This window comes from Rhinichthys klamathensis, unplaced genomic scaffold (assembly GCF_029890125.1).
Source record: "Rhinichthys klamathensis goyatoka isolate OS25496 unplaced genomic scaffold, OSU_Roscu_1.1 h1tg000338l_1, whole genome shotgun sequence".
Taxonomy (NCBI): Eukaryota; Metazoa; Chordata; class Actinopteri; order Cypriniformes; family Leuciscidae; genus Rhinichthys; species Rhinichthys klamathensis.
The window spans coordinates 1,465,373-1,484,050 of record NW_026606852.1 but is presented as its reverse complement, the minus strand read 5'-3'; the positions used below and the strand labels follow the sequence as shown (position 1 = coordinate 1,484,050).

The 18,678-nt window shown below is 41.5% G+C and overlaps 1 protein-coding gene across 1 annotated transcript in view; it reads right to left on the bottom strand.

The window, feature by feature from the left end:
• pcdh15a (protocadherin-related 15a) overlaps positions 1–18,678 on the bottom strand; it is a 275,961-nt gene that overhangs the window by 194,633 nt on the left and 62,650 nt on the right. Inside the window, exon 4 of the mRNA XM_056272451.1 lies at positions 18,515–18,580. Coding sequence (XP_056128426.1) covers positions 18,515–18,580 — 66 coding nt within the window. The remainder of the gene's footprint in view (positions 1–18,514; positions 18,581–18,678) is intronic.

The window sequence follows — 18,678 nt, the reverse complement described above, 5'->3', positions numbered from 1 at the left end:
TCACTGGTCTAATGTACAGTACTATTCAAAAGTTAAAAAAATTAAATAAAATCTGTTTTATTCAGCAAGGATGCATTAAATTGTTCAAGTGACAATCAAGTATAAAGTGACTTTTACATTGTTACAAAAATATTTATATTTAAAAAAAGATTCCTGAAAAGCAAAATCACCACAATAGCATTACTATTTTCAACACTGATAATAATAAGAAATGTTTCATAAGCAGAAAATCAACATATTAGAATGATTTCTGAAGGATCATGTGACACTGAAGACTGGAGTATGGTAAAAAATTCAGCTTTGCAACACAGGAATACATTACATTTTAAAATATTACTGTTTTTACTATATTTTTAATCAAATAAATTCTGCATGGGTGAGTAAAAGAGTGTGTGTGTGTGTGTGTGTGTGTCTATATCAGATATTTTTTTTACCCTCAATTCAAACAGTTTACTTATTTTCAATGCCAAAGTAGTAAAATATTTAAATTCAACATTAGATTACATTAAACTGTTTCAATGCTTGGTTTTTATTCTAAAAATTACATCACATTATATATTGGACATTTGGTGTGAAATGAAAGCTTTAGCGTAAGTTCTGCTAGGAAGACTCAATCAGTGCGTCATGTATTACCTCACTTCTAACGAATCATGTGCTCACACTCACAGTATAAAAGATTGGTTCTTACATTTGTCTGAGTTCGCAGGTACTGACGCTGCCAATTACCTCCATCCTCCCCAACCACCACCAAGATGGTGCCTTCCCCTTCATCCTCCCTAACCACCACCAAGATGGTGCCGCTTCCCCTTCATCCTCCCCACCACCACCAGGATGGTCCCTTCCTTTACCTCCAGGGGGGTCGGCTGCGGCCCTGCCTTCATCTTCAGGCAGGACATGCAGATTCCGCTACCCTCCCATTGCTCGCTAAGGACGGGGCCTATGCCAAAGAACTTTATAAATTCATGCTTGCCGAGCTGTTAATAAATATACGCTTGTTATATCATTTTATCTCTCGAGTCTTTCTGGTAGAACTAAAAACAACAAGTTATTAATAGATTCATATTACCTCCATCTGTTAAAATTTCTAAATATGCCCATACCTAACAAAAACTACAAAGTAGGATGCAAATGCAGTGCGGCTTATATATTTGGATGTGTTTTGTTCAGGAGTGAGATCTGGTCTTCTTTCTAACATAAAGATGAGATTCAAAAGTCCAAAACTCCTGAAATAAACTCTTGAGAATAAAGAGGAACGAAAATAACAACAGAGCAGGAGGAGAGAGATGTTCTCCTGCCAGCAGAGAGATATCAATCAGGCCTTCATCCAGGACCTGGCAGGGGCCGCTGAAGACACACACACACACACACACACACACACGCACGCACACACACACACACACACACACACACACACACACACACACACACACACACACACACACACACACACACACACACACACACACACACACACACACACACACACACACACACACACACACACAGACACACACACACACACACACACACACACACACACACACACACACACAGGAGAGATTTAGGCTGTCTCTTACAAAAAGTGGTTGTACAAGTGTGCTTTAAAACTTCACTTTGAGTTTACAATCCCACTCATGTTCATTTGTTGTTAAATAGACCCCAAAACCTCAAATGGTAGTGTACACTACTGTTCGAACGTTTGGAGTCAGTACGATTTTTAAAAATAAATAAATAAATATTTATGTTCAGCAAGGATGCTTTAAATTGATCAAAAGTTAGAGTAAAGACTTCCATTTAAAATAAATGCTGTTCTTTTAAACTTTCTATTCTTTAAAGAATCCTGAAAAAAATATATCACAGTTACCACAAAAAAATATTAAGTATTAATTATAAATATTTTCTACATAGATAATAATAAGATTGTTTTCTTGAGCATCAAATCAGCATATTAGAATGATTTCTGAAGGGTCATGTGACACTAGCCCTGTTACACAGCAATCCCGGTAAATTACCATAAAATCAACAGAATGACTTTTCCGGTAAATACACGAAACGCGGTCTGTCTTCTTACAGGTAAGAATCAATTCACATATCAGTACCAAAATGCAAACTCTTTGATGTCAATCATCGTAAATGACCAGTAATGAAGGAAATGATGCTGAGGCATTTTCTTCATCCACCTGGATGAAAAGCGCTTTAGTTTCATTTTAGTAACTTTCTTTTTTTACTTCTAAAGTGGCAGATGTAAGGTCACACAAAACATGGTTTTGCTCTAAAAAACACAAGCCATATAATAGTTACTTGTTATAGTATTGCAGTTACTATAGTATGCAATAGTAACTGCAGAGCCGCAGAACCGTTGAAAGACGACATGCGGAGGAACGGTCAGATGTTTGTCTAGCGGATGTTTACATAGAAAAACAGTTAAAAGCAGCGGAACTTACCATAGACGTCTCTGACAGAGCTTTATGATTGGCCCAAAGCAGACTTACGTCAGTGAATGCTGACCTCGTACATGCTCATACTTTGTTCACACACAGCATCATACCAGTAATTTGATGGTAATTTTAAACTTCTCATGCTGGTGAATTGCCAAAACCGATTCAATGGTATTTTTGAAAAGTATTTTTTATTTACCATTAATTTACCAGACTGTATGTGTGAAAGGGGCTACTGAAGACTGGAGTAATGGCTGCAAAAAATTCAGCTTTGCCATCAAAGGAATTAATTGCAATTTAAATAATATTCATTAGAAAATTTTTACTGTGTTGTTTTTACTGTGTTTTTGATCAGCTTTGGTGAGCATAAGAGACTTTTTTCAACAACATACAAAAAACTTAGAGATACCAAACTTTTGAACGATAGTATATATATATATATATATATATATCAGTATTTAGGCCTTGTGGGAAATTTGTTCACGGTGAGGAGAAGTCTCATGTGAAGTCTCCAGCTCAAACGGGGTTAGCACGGCTGATGTTTTCAATATTGCTAATTTAACCGCTAGTTGCTAGGCAACCATACATCCCTTCCATCCCAAAATTACACAAAATGCAATTAGCCACAGACTCTTCATGCATGCAAAGTTTGGTGAGTGTTAATCATAGGGATCAAATGTTCCGGGTTGTTCAAAGTGAGGAAGAATAATAAAATAAACAGCAGTAGAGAAGCAAAGGGAATATAGAAGATGCTGGATTCCAAATTGTTCAAATAAATACATTCTTTAAGCTTCACAAAACATAAATTATCCAACAGCGTAAACACCCCAGTTTCGTTCATCAGCATTGAATCGATGATGACATACACACGCAAATATGGACTAGAACTAAACACTGCTGATGCAATGCAAGCAAATAATGAGGATGAGCAATACTTACTACAATCTCACTACTATATATAGACAGAAAGAGCTTATGTTGAGCTCCAGAACGATCATATTCCTCAAACAGAGCATGTTTTAAGAGACTAAGGCTAAAAACATTGACCCTGCTACGAAATCCCACTATCTGAAACCACCCAAATAGTGTTCACAGTAGTTAAAGATGGCCAAAAAGTTTTCAAACATATAGGCTAGACTTTGGTGTAAATAAGCTTTTTTTAAAAGCACATTTTTCCACTTAACAGTAATATGTAAACAGTAAACTGTTGTCCAACTGCAATTTCCAAACTTAAAGGGCACCTATTATGCAAAATTCACTTTTACATGATGTTCGAACATAAATGTGTGTTGGTGTGTGTACATAACCACCATATAACGATAAAAATCCACCCAGTGCTTTTTTTTTAATACCCATAAATCATAAGCACTGTCTCAGAACAACCCGTTCTCAGATTCGGGGCAATGTGACGTACTTTTGCACAGGCCCCTCCCACGACTGTTGACTGACACTGCAGTTTTAGCATAGCCCTGAGTGAGCTGTACACAGTCCGCCATTGTTTCGACACCGGAGCAGCTGTAGACAAGAATGTCTCCTAAACGATTGAGCTGTTTTGTTATAAGATGTAAGACTGAACATAGTAGTCTTCATTTACTCTCGTTTTTACTCAAGGATGGATCTGTACCAACTGTTCGTGATCCAGCTTATAGTCTCCGGAGCAATAGGCCAAACGCTACCGATCACGGCAGTAAAGGGAGAGCGGGCACTTTATTACAGTCACAGTTGCTTTATGGATAAAGCTTACCAGTTTTTTAAGCACCCACTGAAAAGGCATAAAGTCTGTATACAGTATATGTGTTTACTGTTAGTTGTAACGAGTGTTTTTGTGTAATTCGCTGTGTATGTTGATGATCATGAAAGGGAGAGAGAGAGTTTATGGATAAGACTTTAATGCACACTTATGTTTATTCAGCTCTTACGGTGATTTTCTGGAGTAAAACCGACGCTTCATCTTTTGTGTGATGTACAATAAACTTCATAAAACTCATCAGTAAATTTTTGGCCATCATTCAGACACGGTTCGCTACAACAGGCTTGTATTAATAGTGGATAAAAGCAAGATTAAAAATAATTTATAACCGTAATTAAACTAAACCATACCTGTTCCTTCTCCATACAGCATATATTCTCTGGCTTTGTGTGCATTTTTGTCCAACTCAGGGTCGAAATAAACACCGCTACTGAGAGTTTCTGTTTTGATATTATCATTCCGTTAGATGAGATTGTCCTGCCACTGAGCGCAACCTTGTGAGGCTCCGCCCTTTGTGACGGCAGCAGCAGCTCATTTGCATTTAAAAGGGTACACACTAAAACGGCGCATTTTTCTCATCCCCAAAAAGTCACAATTTAAACATGCTGTAAAAAATATCTGTGGGGTATTTTGAGCTAAAACTTCACATACACACTCTGGGGACATCAAAGAATTATTTTATATCTTGTGAAAAGGGGCATAATAGGTGCCCTTTAAAGATGCTGTAAGTTTAAGACATTGTGCGTTAACCTCCATCTAACCAATAATAGTTGTGATAAAATGTAATTCCTAAGAAAGAATTAAAAATTAAGTATTCAAAAGAAAAGTTTGTTAAGAACCAGAATCTAAAATCATATTGAGATACAATTAATACTTTTTGAATTGCAGGCACGCAAACTTTGGAAAAACAATATTTATGTAACTTAGACAGATACGTTCTATGCAAATGTTTAGACAGAAAAAAAACTAAAATACATTTCTAATTATTTAGTCACATTATTTGATTTTCAGCATTTCCTCTTTGAAAAAAAAAATTCTCAGCTGTATGCAAAGTTTTTCCCATTTTGAACTGTCACCGTTAGCATATAACGCAACACAGATAGCTAAAGCCAAAAGGTTTTACAAGTAGTCCTACCCATTTCATTGTAAACATAAAATAATTATACTGCCCTCACTCTTTCTAAAGTCATTTTACCTCCCTGTAAGTTTGACTCTAAATCTCAGGTAAAATTTAGCTGTTGTTTATATGAATATTTAATTTCATACTATGTGTTTCCCCAGCAGAAGAGAAATGATCTGTGTGCTTTGCACTGATAATAGTCAAACCCTGATCTAAACTTAAATTGACCAGTAAAGTGACTCTGATATTTTTCAAAGAGCTGAGCCTGCCCTGAACTGAAATCCTTGCCACACAGAACCCTGAAGGACCCTGGGGTCAGACAGACTCTAATATTTCAGATGCCTTGAGATATATTTAAAATAGGTCACTTTTGATGACCAGATATAACGTCTATGATGCAGGGATCAAAGTACAGCCAGAAGCCAGGCCAAATGTATTACCACAGCAACTGTGCTCTGATTTCAGTCCAAACATACAGAGAGGCCTTTAATGAAGAGGAACGTCTCTGATACGGGATCAATTGAAGTATTTCTCATATACAGCAGAACATAGACTGCCGAGATCTTGGTGCATTTGAATTGATCCAAAATGTCAAGTGTTTATATAATCTCATCCTGACTCTTTTTCCTTTTCCTCCCACAAGCAATTTCTCTCTGTCTCTCTCTTACCCATCTTGTGTACTTTACAAGCAGCTCCGTATTCCTTCCGAAATGAAGCCACTGTGACCAAAACAAGAAAATAACACCACTACAGTATGTTTCTCTTACATTAAGCTCACACAACATTGCCCATGGTTTTGTCATCTGAGACACTTTCAAGGAATGACAAAATTGTCAGATTTTATAAACAAAACAGACTTGCAGTAGGGTTTACGTGCCTGCTTTAAATGCAAAACTCCCTTCTAGTTTACTTGGCCTACCATCATAAACGTGCCCAAGTGTTTCTGACATCAATAAAATGCACAATCCATGTTGCATTAAGCTATAAGCATAAACTCTGTGGCTTCTTCTGTTCCACCACACATTATCAAATCTTTATAAATTTGCAGATTAAATTTAACATATCAAAACAAGCACTTTATACAACTTTTGTGTCTGAGCAATTTCAGTTACATTAAAAAATACATCCACAGGACAATAAGGATTAAACAATTGGATTTCTTTGACATTTATAGGGATGAGTGGTATATCGAGTTTGTATGATATATCGATATATATTTTTGTCCGAGGTGGTGCCAGGTGCCAGAGGACTGAGGTGGAGCCGGTGTGACTAACGACCAGGGAGGAGATGGAGGGAAGACGGAGCCTGTAGGAGCTGAAGAGGTCAAGGGACGAAGCGAAGATGAAGACCCGTAAGTCCGTGGCGAAGGCAGAGATTTGTACTCACCGTACTCTGTAGGCCGCGACGGAGTTGAGCGACGACCCCCATGGTGGAACTAGGGTACAGGAGGGCTGAGGTGGAGCCGGAGCCAGAGCGACTAAGGGCCGAGGTGGAGCAGGAAGGAGGGCGGCGGTAACGTCCGACCAAGATGGAGCCGGAGCGACTAAGGGCCGAGGTGAAGCAGGAAGGAGGGTGGAGGTAAGGTCCGACCAAGATGGAGCCGGAGCGACTAAGGGCCGAGGTGAAGCAGGAAGGAGGGTGGAGGTAACGTCCGACCAAGATGGAGCCGGAGCGACTAAGGGCCGAGGTGAAGCAGGAAGGAGGGTGGAGGTAACGTCCGACCAAGGTGGAGCCGGAGGGGTCGAGTGAGCCAGGTGGAGCCGTAAAGCCTATGATCCCTGGAGGAGCCAAGATGGGAGGAGCCAAGGCGGAGGAGTCTGGGCGACGGGCCAAGGTGGAGTGGCAGGAACAGCGGCTGGAGGAGGAGCCAGGGAATCCCCTTGACCGGGTGGAGCTGGAGACTGGAATACCCAAGGCAGATCCACACAGAGAGAAGACGTGGTTCTGAAGGGAACTAGCAGAGACGGGGCTGAGGAACTGGCTGATTTTGAATGAGGAGGCGGGAGAGGGAGGTTGGGAGGGAAATCTAGGAACACATGAGACTCTGAGCTGGGTGGAACCAGCGGGGGCACTGAGATTTCATGCTGGGTGGGACAAGCAAGGATAGGAGACATCTGGAAATTTCCACAATCGAATTCTCAAAACATCTAGCCAAATTTAATATCAGCTCACCCTCGGTGGTGGGAATGTGGGTGGGGTTTTCCTCCATTCCCTCGTACTCGACGAGTATCCCCATGGCGACGCACGGTGTTCCCGGCTAATACACCTTGTCAGACGTTTGTCGAGGCTCAGGCTCCGGGGCGGTGTTTGGCTCAGTCCTTTTGGTAGGTCGGTAGATCCAGTTCATTAATCGCGGCAGGCTCAATTCCTCTGTCTGCGGTGGGCTCTGGCATTGTGTCTGTGCAGCGGGATGGTGGCTGGCTGTTCTCTGGGTCGTTGTCTGTACAGGAAATTCATCCAAGCTGGAGCAATCAGCCCAAATACTCCAGTAGTGGTCTTTGTCCGGGAAGGAGGAGGAGATGCACAGCTGGTGAGTCCATGTTTTAAACTTTTAAATATACTCAATATGAGGGTCCTGTATTCTGTTATGGTCTCACTATATAGATCGCACGACGTATAAGATTCAGAGGAATAAACCGTCTTTAAGGATATATCCGAAGGGAATCTCAAGAGAAAACAACCAAACACACATTGACGATACAGGACAAAGAACTAGAGAGAACTCAGGACTTATAAATATATATATATATATATATATATATATATATTAGGGCCGGGACTCGATTAAAAAAATTAATCTAATTAATTAGAGGCTTTGTAATTAATTAATCGAAATTAATCGCATTTTAATCGCATAAATATTTGACCTGAGAACAGTGAGAAGTAATTTTTTTCACATGGATTTTTAGTATACCATTGAATAATGACTGCATACATAAGCTTAAGCAACAAAATAGTGTTTATTTTTGTTCAACCAAGTCCAGAAGACCAGTGCAATTTTTGCCATTAAGTGTAGCAATAGCATATTGCTACACTACACTAATAGCAATAGCGAATTCCTTGTTGCATAGCTTGCACACAACCATGCTCTTATCGACGCTTCCATCCGTTCGTTTTTTGTAACAAAATTTCCCATCCACCGGCCAACCAAAGTGATCTCGTCAGCTTTTTCGTCATGAACGCTAGTTGGTGCGCCAGTATAATCGGTCCGCCGAAACTCATCCAGTGAGAAACGTTCCGCGGTGCAAAAATAAGTGCGATTAAAAATATTTTTTTGTGTAATTAATTAACGCGTTAAAGTGTGTAATTAATTAATCTTAATTAACGCGTTAAAGTCCCGGCCCTAATATATATATATATATATATAGACGGGTGATGATTAACGTAACTTAGGAACACGTGCAAACTAAATTATTTACCATGGAAACAAAATAGCAAAGAGAACACAGGAAAAACAGGAACAGAACAACAAAACCAAAACAGAACTACATTTGACAGTAAAATCTGCAATATTATAAAATATTATTAAAAATATAAATAACTATTTTATTTTATTTTAATATAGTTTCAAATTTAACTTATTCATGACATGCTAATTACGTACTCAAGAAACATTTCTTATTCTAATGCAGCAGTTGTTCAGCTTAATATTTTTGCAGATTTTTTTGCCAAGTCTTCTTGCTGATTGAAAGAAGAAAGAAAAAGTTACTTCCTCAATCTTTTGAATGGTATAGTATACTTGTGAAATATATATATATATATAATACATAGGCCTACTATATACAGTGTAAATACTATATATTTATTATAATAAATAATACTATTATTATTAAACAATTATTTTAAAATCAAATAAATAAACATTTCATTTAATTACTTACAAAACATGTTGGAACCATTGAAAACATTGGCAGGACAAGAAAAACTGAACTGAATTCTTACTGTTGAGTATTGATGCATAATGAAACACTGCCGGACATCAGAAATTATGCAAACATTTAGTTTTTTTTTAGTTTTTTTTTGTCAAACAGGAAGAGGCTTGCAATAAAATATTCACTGAAACAGAATTAATATCACCTGCATAATATGCAGGTAAATTTGTCTGTCTCTTTTGCTTTTTGTATCACTGCCACAACATAACACTTGTTCCTGTTTTGCTTAAGTGACCCAGAGGATCCCTTTGGCTGTTTTGTCTCATCTCAGTCCGCTAGAGCGAGAAACTAAAAACAGACTAATTATTTAAACACATAAGCAAGCAGACCGAGCAAAATATCCATTTAACTGCTCACTTTTACTGCAACTACATTTCCCAGCAGGCCTCTGCCTCGATGCACTTTCCTGAGCCAACACACGGATGCTGAACAAACTCTTTGACCCACAGAATGGGCAGGGGGGAGGGAGGGGGAGAGAAGGGGAATGAAAAGAAAAAAGGATGGAAGGAGGAAACAGAGAGTAAATTCGCATGTAGCAGCCAGCACCTGTCGCATCAGCAAACAGACAGTGTTGTCAAACGCTCTGTTGAGCACTACAGTGGCGAGTGGCTCCTTTATAAACGCATGACGAGGTGTAGCATCACCTGCACGCAGATACAGTATGTGATAAACGGCCCCAGCGTGCCTCCGACACAAAAACACCATCTGTGGATCCAGCGAGAGCACACTAACACGCACCATTTCAGCCTGGAAACCAACAGGTAACTGCCTATTGAGCTTCAGATAACAGCATGACGTCTGGGAAGTTTGAGACTGAACATCGGAAAATTCACTTTTAAGTCACAGTAGATCAATTATACCAGAAGTTACCAATCTTTTTATCAATTGAACACAAGGTTTGGCAGGTTGACACACGCAGCCCCTGCTGGTAGATGTCATAACTACACTTTTATGGGGCAAAAAGCATCTTTCTCTATTGTTCTTTTACAAGCAGCAAATAATTTTGAATTATTTCACACTTGAACACACTTGAATTATTTTTTTTTTTTTGGAAAGCATGAAATGGACTTATAATGTTACCTGTCTGCTGTTTTTGAAATCACAGCTCAGGATAATCACTAGTGAAGGGTTTGGGACTGTGGAAGTAATTTTATTTTCCCTTTTGGTTTACCATTTGTCTGATGAAAATCCATTTGAAAAGTAACAGCTCATCTCTCTGCAATATGCCACAGGATTTGAGGTATTATTCATGTCCAAAACTATGTTTTGTCTATGTACTATCAGTGTCATTTTACATAGTAAAATCTATACACTACCAAAATACAAATTTTTTGTTATTCAGGAAGGATGTATTAATTGATCAAAAGTGACAGTAAAGACAACTATTTTAGATTTCACATAAATGCTGTTCTCAGCTTTGCCATCACTGGAATAAATTATATTTTAAAATATATTCAAATAGAAAACAGTCGTTTCAATTTGTAAAAATTAAAATATATTATTAAATCATTATTTTGTAAAACATATTTCACAATATTACTGTTTTTACTGTATTTTTGGTCAAATAAATGCAGCCTTGTTAACCATAAAAGACAAAAAAGTAGGCAGTGTATAAATAGTTGTTTGATTTATACTTAGTGCAAATAGTTCCCTTTCAGTCGCTCACGTTCGACGTAGTCGACGTGTCAACTGATTGGGATCACACTTAGGGAGCCTGTCATTTTCGAGTATTGTTAAAATGAGCCAATGCACATTGGCGTGCGAGAATTGCATCACAAGCTCCTCCCCGCCCCCGCATCACGGGTATAAATACGGAAATGGATGCACGCACCAGTTGTCTTTCGCTTCGGAGCCGATCGGTGTCCATGTCTCTGAAGAGTGTTGTTCTATACAACGAGCGAGTGTGTCGGTGTTCTTCTGGAAGACTCTCCCAGTGCTGGTGTTTCTACAGCGCGAGTGCAGCGGTGATCGCGAGCTTCTGAGCTCTCAACGGCTGTTTTAACAGCATCAAATTTCTGTGTTTGTGTTTGTTGACGGTTGTTAGAGGGCGAAGAAATTAGTGCTTCACTGTTTCAGTTCACTGTTACTGTGTTGCCGCTGTCATTCCCCTGTGTGCTCCGGCACTGGTGACGGGTCCCATTTCCTGAAAGAGCAACACGGGTGCTTTTGCATCTTTTTCAAGATGCCATTCCATCTGTGCGTTTCTGGGTGCGTTTCTCTGTCCCTCTCTGACGGTCACAATTGCTGCATCACGTGTTTGGGCTTACAGCACGCTGAAGCAGCTCTTGTGGATGACTCATGTTCCCACTGCGGGGATATGACCATCTCAGTGTTGAGATCCCGCCGCCCCAGTACCATTCTTCCCTGAAGTGCATGAGGAGCTTACGAGGGCATGGACGGCACCTTTCTCTGCCAGAAACCGCCTAAGTAGCTCCTCCCCCCTCACTACCCTTGATGGGGGAGCAGCGAAGGGTTATGAGGCTATCCCTCCAGTGGAGCGGTCTGTTGCGATGCAACTGTGTCCGGCGACCGCTACCTCGTGGAAGGGGGATCCTCGTCTCCCCTCTAAGGCCTGAAAGTTCTTTGTTTTTTTGTGTTTCTTTTCCACCGCTGGCTCCCAAAAAAGCGGAGCCAGCGGCACCCACATTTTCAAAGAAAGAGCAATTTCCTCTGTTCCTGGGTCCCAAGAGGGCCAGACTGGCAGTGTGCGACCCTGTAAAGCCTTGCACCCCTCAGCCCTCTTGTATCGCCAGCTGGCACTTGGGTGCATTCGAGGACCTGGTCACGCCTTCTCACGCACCCCCTGCCGTCACGTGGAGACAGGTAAGTGTTGCACCGTACACTCAGACCCCGTTCCGGGCCGCCTTCGGGCCTTCCGAGCCGGGTCCCTGTCATCTACCTTGCTACCCCACCCCGGGTACGTCTGTGGTACCCCTGGTCACCCTAGCTCGGTTCGTAGAAGCTTAAAATGCTCCCAACCGGTCCAGCTGGCTCCTCCGTGCCACAAAACTCGGCTTACGATTCAGTTCAGCCGGCGTCCGCCCAAGTCAGCGCTATTCGCTTCACTTCGGTGTCAGGCGAATGTGCCATCATAAACGTGCCCAAGTGTTTCTGACATCAATAAAATGCACAATCCATGTTGCATTAAGCTATAAGCATAAACTCTGTGGCTTCTTCTGTTCCACCACACATTATCAAATCTTTATAAATTTGCAGATTAAATTTAACATATCAAAACAAGCACTTTATACAACTTATAAAGGAGGAGATGGAGGGAAGACGGAGCCTGTAGGAGCTGAAGAGGTCAAGGGACGAAGCGAAGATGAAGACCCGTAAGTCCGTGGCGAAGGCAGAGATTTGTACTCACCGTACTCTGTAGGCCGCGACGGAGTTGAGCGACGACCCCCATGGTGGAACTAGGGTACAGGAGGGCTGAGGTGGAGCCGGAGCCAGAGCGACTAAGGGCCGAGGTGGAGCAGGAAGGAGGGCGGCGGTAACGTCCGACCAAGATGGAGCCGGAGCGACTAAGGGCCGAGGTGAAGCAGGAAGGAGGGTGGAGGTAAGGTCCGACCAAGATGGAGCCGGAGCGACTAAGGGCCGAGGTGAAGCAGGAAGGAGGGTGGAGGTAACGTCCGACCAAGATGGAGCCGGAGCGACTAAGGGCCGAGGTGAAGCAGGAAGGAGGGTGGAGGTAACGTCCGACCAAGGTGGAGCCGGAGGGGTCGAGTGAGCCAGGTGGAGCCGTAAAGCCTATGATCCCTGGAGGAGCCAAGATGGGAGGAGCCAAGGCGGAGGAGTCTGGGCGACGGGCCAAGGTGGAGTGGCAGGAACAGCGGCTGGAGGAGGAGCCAGGGAATCCCCTTGACCGGGTGGAGCTGGAGACTGGAATACCCAAGGCAGATCCACACAGAGAGAAGACGTGGTTCTGAAGGGAACTAGCAGAGACGGGGCTGAGGAACTGGCTGATTTTGAATGAGGAGGCGGGAGAGGGAGGTTGGGAGGGAAATCTAGGAACACATGAGACTCTGAGCTGGGTGGAACCAGCGGGGGCACTGAGATTTCATGCTGGGTGGGACAAGCAAGGATAGGAGACATCTGGAAATTTCCACAATCGAATTCTCAAAACATCTAGCCAAATTTAATATCAGCTCACCCTCGGTGGTGGGAATGTGGGTGGGGTTTTCCTCCATTCCCTCGTACTCGACGAGTATCCCCATGGCGACGCACGGTGTTCCCGGCTAATACACCTTGTCAGACGTTTGTCGAGGCTCAGGCTCCGGGGCGGTGTTTGGCTCAGTCCTTTTGGTAGGTCGGTAGATCCAGTTCATTAATCGCGGCAGGCTCAATTCCTCTGTCTGCGGTGGGCTCTGGCATTGTGTCTGTGCAGCGGGATGGTGGCTGGCTGTTCTCTGGGTCGTTGTCTGTACAGGAAATTCATCCAAGCTGGAGCAATCAGCCCAAATACTCCAGTAGTGGTCTTTGTCCGGGAAGGAGGAGGAGATGCACAGCTGGTGAGTCCATGTTTTAAACTTTTAAATATACTCAATATGAGGGTCCTGTATTCTGTTATGGTCTCACTATATAGATCGCACGACGTATAAGATTCAGAGGAATAAACCGTCTTTAAGGATATATCCGAAGGGAATCTCAAGAGAAAACAACCAAACACACATTGACGATACAGGACAAAGAACTAGAGAGAACTCAGGACTTATAAATATATATATATATATATATATATATATATATTAGGGCCGGGACTCGATTAAAAAAATTAATCTAATTAATTAGAGGCTTTGTAATTAATTAATCGAAATTAATCGCATTTTAATCGCATAAATATTTGACCTGAGAACAGTGAGAAGTAATTTTTTTCACATGGATTTTTAGTATACCATTGAATAATGACTGCATACATAAGCTTAAGCAACAAAATAGTGTTTATTTTTGTTCAACCAAGTCCAGAAGACCAGTGCAATTTTTGCCATTAAGTGTAGCAATAGCATATTGCTACACTACACTAATAGCAATAGCGAATTCCTTGTTGCATAGCTTGCACACAACCATGCTCTTATCGACGCTTCCATCCGTTCGTTTTTTGTAACAAAATTTCCCATCCACCGGCCAACCAAAGTGATCTCGTCAGCTTTTTCGTCATGAACGCTAGTTGGTGCGCCAGTATAATCGGTCCGCCGAAACTCATCCAGTGAGAAACGTTCCGCGGTGCAAAAATAAGTGCGATTAAAAATATTTTTTTGTGTAATTAATTAACGCGTTAAAGTGTGTAATTAATTAATCTTAATTAACGCGTTAAAGTCCCGGCCCTAATATATATATATATATATATAGACGGGTGATGATTAACGTAACTTAGGAACACGTGCAAACTAAATTATTTACCATGGAAACAAAATAGCAAAGAGAACACAGGAAAAACAGGAACAGAACAACAAAACCAAAACAGAACTACATTTGACAGTAAAATCTGCAATATTATAAAATATTATTAAAAATATAAATAACTATTTTATTTTATTTTAATATAGTTTCAAATTTAACTTATTCATGACATGCTAATTACGTACTCAAGAAACATTTCTTATTCTAATGCAGCAGTTGTTCAGCTTAATATTTTTGCAGATTTTTTTGCCAAGTCTTCTTGCTGATTGAAAGAAGAAAGAAAAAGTTACTTCCTCAATCTTTTGAATGGTATAGTATACTTGTGAAATATATATATATATATAATACATAGGCCTACTATATACAGTGTAAATACTATATATTTATTATAATAAATAATACTATTATTATTAAACAATTATTTTAAAATCAAATAAATAAACATTTCATTTAATTACTTACAAAACATGTTGGAACCATTGAAAACATTGGCAGGACAAGAAAAACTGAACTGAATTCTTACTGTTGAGTATTGATGCATAATGAAACACTGCCGGACATCAGAAATTATGCAAACATTTAGTTTTTTTTTAGTTTTTTTTTGTCAAACAGGAAGAGGCTTGCAATAAAATATTCACTGAAACAGAATTAATATCACCTGCATAATATGCAGGTAAATTTGTCTGTCTCTTTTGCTTTTTGTATCACTGCCACAACATAACACTTGTTCCTGTTTTGCTTAAGTGACCCAGAGGATCCCTTTGGCTGTTTTGTCTCATCTCAGTCCGCTAGAGCGAGAAACTAAAAACAGACTAATTATTTAAACACATAAGCAAGCAGACCGAGCAAAATATCCATTTAACTGCTCACTTTTACTGCAACTACATTTCCCAGCAGGCCTCTGCCTCGATGCACTTTCCTGAGCCAACACACGGATGCTGAACAAACTCTTTGACCCACAGAATGGGCAGGGGGGAGGGAGGGGGAGAGAAGGGGAATGAAAAGAAAAAAGGATGGAAGGAGGAAACAGAGAGTAAATTCGCATGTAGCAGCCAGCACCTGTCGCATCAGCAAACAGACAGTGTTGTCAAACGCTCTGTTGAGCACTACAGTGGCGAGTGGCTCCTTTATAAACGCATGACGAGGTGTAGCATCACCTGCACGCAGATACAGTATGTGATAAACGGCCCCAGCGTGCCTCCGACACAAAAACACCATCTGTGGATCCAGCGAGAGCACACTAACACGCACCATTTCAGCCTGGAAACCAACAGGTAACTGCCTATTGAGCTTCAGATAACAGCATGACGTCTGGGAAGTTTGAGACTGAACATCGGAAAATTCACTTTTAAGTCACAGTAGATCAATTATACCAGAAGTTACCAATCTTTTTATCAATTGAACACAAGGTTTGGCAGGTTGACACACGCAGCCCCTGCTGGTAGATGTCATAACTACACTTTTATGGGGCAAAAAGCATCTTTCTCTATTGTTCTTTTACAAGCAGCAAATAATTTTGAATTATTTCACACTTGAACACACTTGAATTATTTTTTTTTTTTTGGAAAGCATGAAATGGACTTATAATGTTACCTGTCTGCTGTTTTTGAAATCACAGCTCAGGATAATCACTAGTGAAGGGTTTGGGACTGTGGAAGTAATTTTATTTTCCCTTTTGGTTTACCATTTGTCTGATGAAAATCCATTTGAAAAGTAACAGCTCATCTCTCTGCAATATGCCACAGGATTTGAGGTATTATTCATGTCCAAAACTATGTTTTGTCTATGTACTATCAGTGTCATTTTACATAGTAAAATCTATACACTACCAAAATACAAATTTTTTGTTATTCAGGAAGGATGTATTAATTGATCAAAAGTGACAGTAAAGACAACTATTTTAGATTTCACATAAATGCTGTTCTCAGCTTTGCCATCACTGGAATAAATTATATTTTAAAATATATTCAAATAGAAAACAGTCGTTTCAATTTGTAAAAATTAAAATATATTATTAAATCATTATTTTGTAAAACATATTTCACAATATTACTGTTTTTACTGTATTTTTGGTCAAATAAATGCAGCCTTGTTAACCATAAAAGACAAAAAAGTAGGCAGTGTATAAATAGTTGTTTGATTTATACTTAGTGCAAATAGTTCCCTTTCAGTCGCTCACGTTCGACGTAGTCGACGTGTCAACTGATTGGGATCACACTTAGGGAGCCTGTCATTTTCGAGTATTGTTAAAATGAGCCAATGCACATTGGCGTGCGAGAATTGCATCACAAGCTCCTCCCCGCCCCCGCATCACGGGTATAAATACGGAAATGGATGCACGCACCAGTTGTCTTTCGCTTCGGAGCCGATCGGTGTCCATGTCTCTGAAGAGTGTTGTTCTATACAACGAGCGAGTGTGTCGGTGTTCTTCTGGAAGACTCTCCCAGTGCTGGTGTTTCTACAGCGCGAGTGCAGCGGTGATCGCGAGCTTCTGAGCTCTCAACGGCTGTTTTAACAGCATCAAATTTCTGTGTTTGTGTTTGTTGACGGTTGTTAGAGGGCGAAGAAATTAGTGCTTCACTGTTTCAGTTCACTGTTACTGTGTTGCCGCTGTCATTCCCCTGTGTGCTCCGGCACTGGTGACGGGTCCCATTTCCTGAAAGAGCAACACGGGTGCTTTTGCATCTTTTTCAAGATGCCATTCCATCTGTGCGTTTCTGGGTGCGTTTCTCTGTCCCTCTCTGACGGTCACAATTGCTGCATCACGTGTTTGGGCTTACAGCACGCTGAAGCAGCTCTTGTGGATGACTCATGTTCCCACTGCGGGGATATGACCATCTCAGTGTTGAGATCCCGCCGCCCCAGTACCATTCTTCCCTGAAGTGCATGAGGAGCTTACGAGGGCATGGACGGCACCTTTCTCTGCCAGAAACCGCCTAAGTAGCTCCTCCCCCCTCACTACCCTTGATGGGGGAGCAGCGAAGGGTTATGAGGCTATCCCTCCAGTGGAGCGGTCTGTTGCGATGCAACTGTGTCCGGCGACCGCTACCTCGTGGAAGGGGGATCCTCGTCTCCCCTCTAAGGCCTGAAAGTTCTTTGTTTTTTTGTGTTTCTTTTCCACCGCTGGCTCCCAAAAAAGCGGAGCCAGCGGCACCCACATTTTCAAAGAAAGAGCAATTTCCTCTGTTCCTGGGTCCCAAGAGGGCCAGACTGGCAGTGTGCGACCCTGTAAAGCCTTGCACCCCTCAGCCCTCTTGTATCGCCAGCTGGCACTTGGGTGCATTCGAGGACCTGGTCACGCCTTCTCACGCACCCCCTGCCGTCACGTGGAGACAGGTAAGTGTTGCACCGTACACTCAGACCCCGTTCCGGGCCGCCTTCGGGCCTTCCGAGCCGGGTCCCTGTCATCTACCTTGCTACCCCACCCCGGGTACGTCTGTGGTACCCCTGGTCACCCTAGCTCGGTTCGTAGAAGCTTAAAATGCTCCCAACCGGTCCAGCTGGCTCCTCCGTGCCACAAAACTCGGCTTACGATTCAGTTCAGCCGGCGTCCGCCCAAGTCAGCGCTATTCGCTTCACTTCGGTGTCAGGCGAATGTGCCTCTGGCAACTGCACGGACATCGCAGTTAATGTAAATAGCCTCTGCCAACAAGGAGTAATATAAAAAATATTTTGACATTTATATCACAATCTCCATGAACCTCTAGGGCTTTATGAACCCCCAGCTGAGAAATCCTGAATCACACCACAGAAAATCAAATTAACTTCATAATAAAACGCATGCCAAAATGTGATCAATAGCAGACCAGACCACTCACAGAAAGCAGCATGCTTCAGCTTTATCATGAGGAGATAAGTAAGCACAGATACTTACCATTTGGACTTTCCTCATCAATGGTGACAATAGTGGCAGGTGGACCCGACCGTGACAACTTACACTCTGCCAGAAACAGAAAGAGACAGATATAGAGTCAGACTCAAATCTGCCATTACCTTTATCACAACACATCACTCTCAAAACTCACTCACATGAGATTA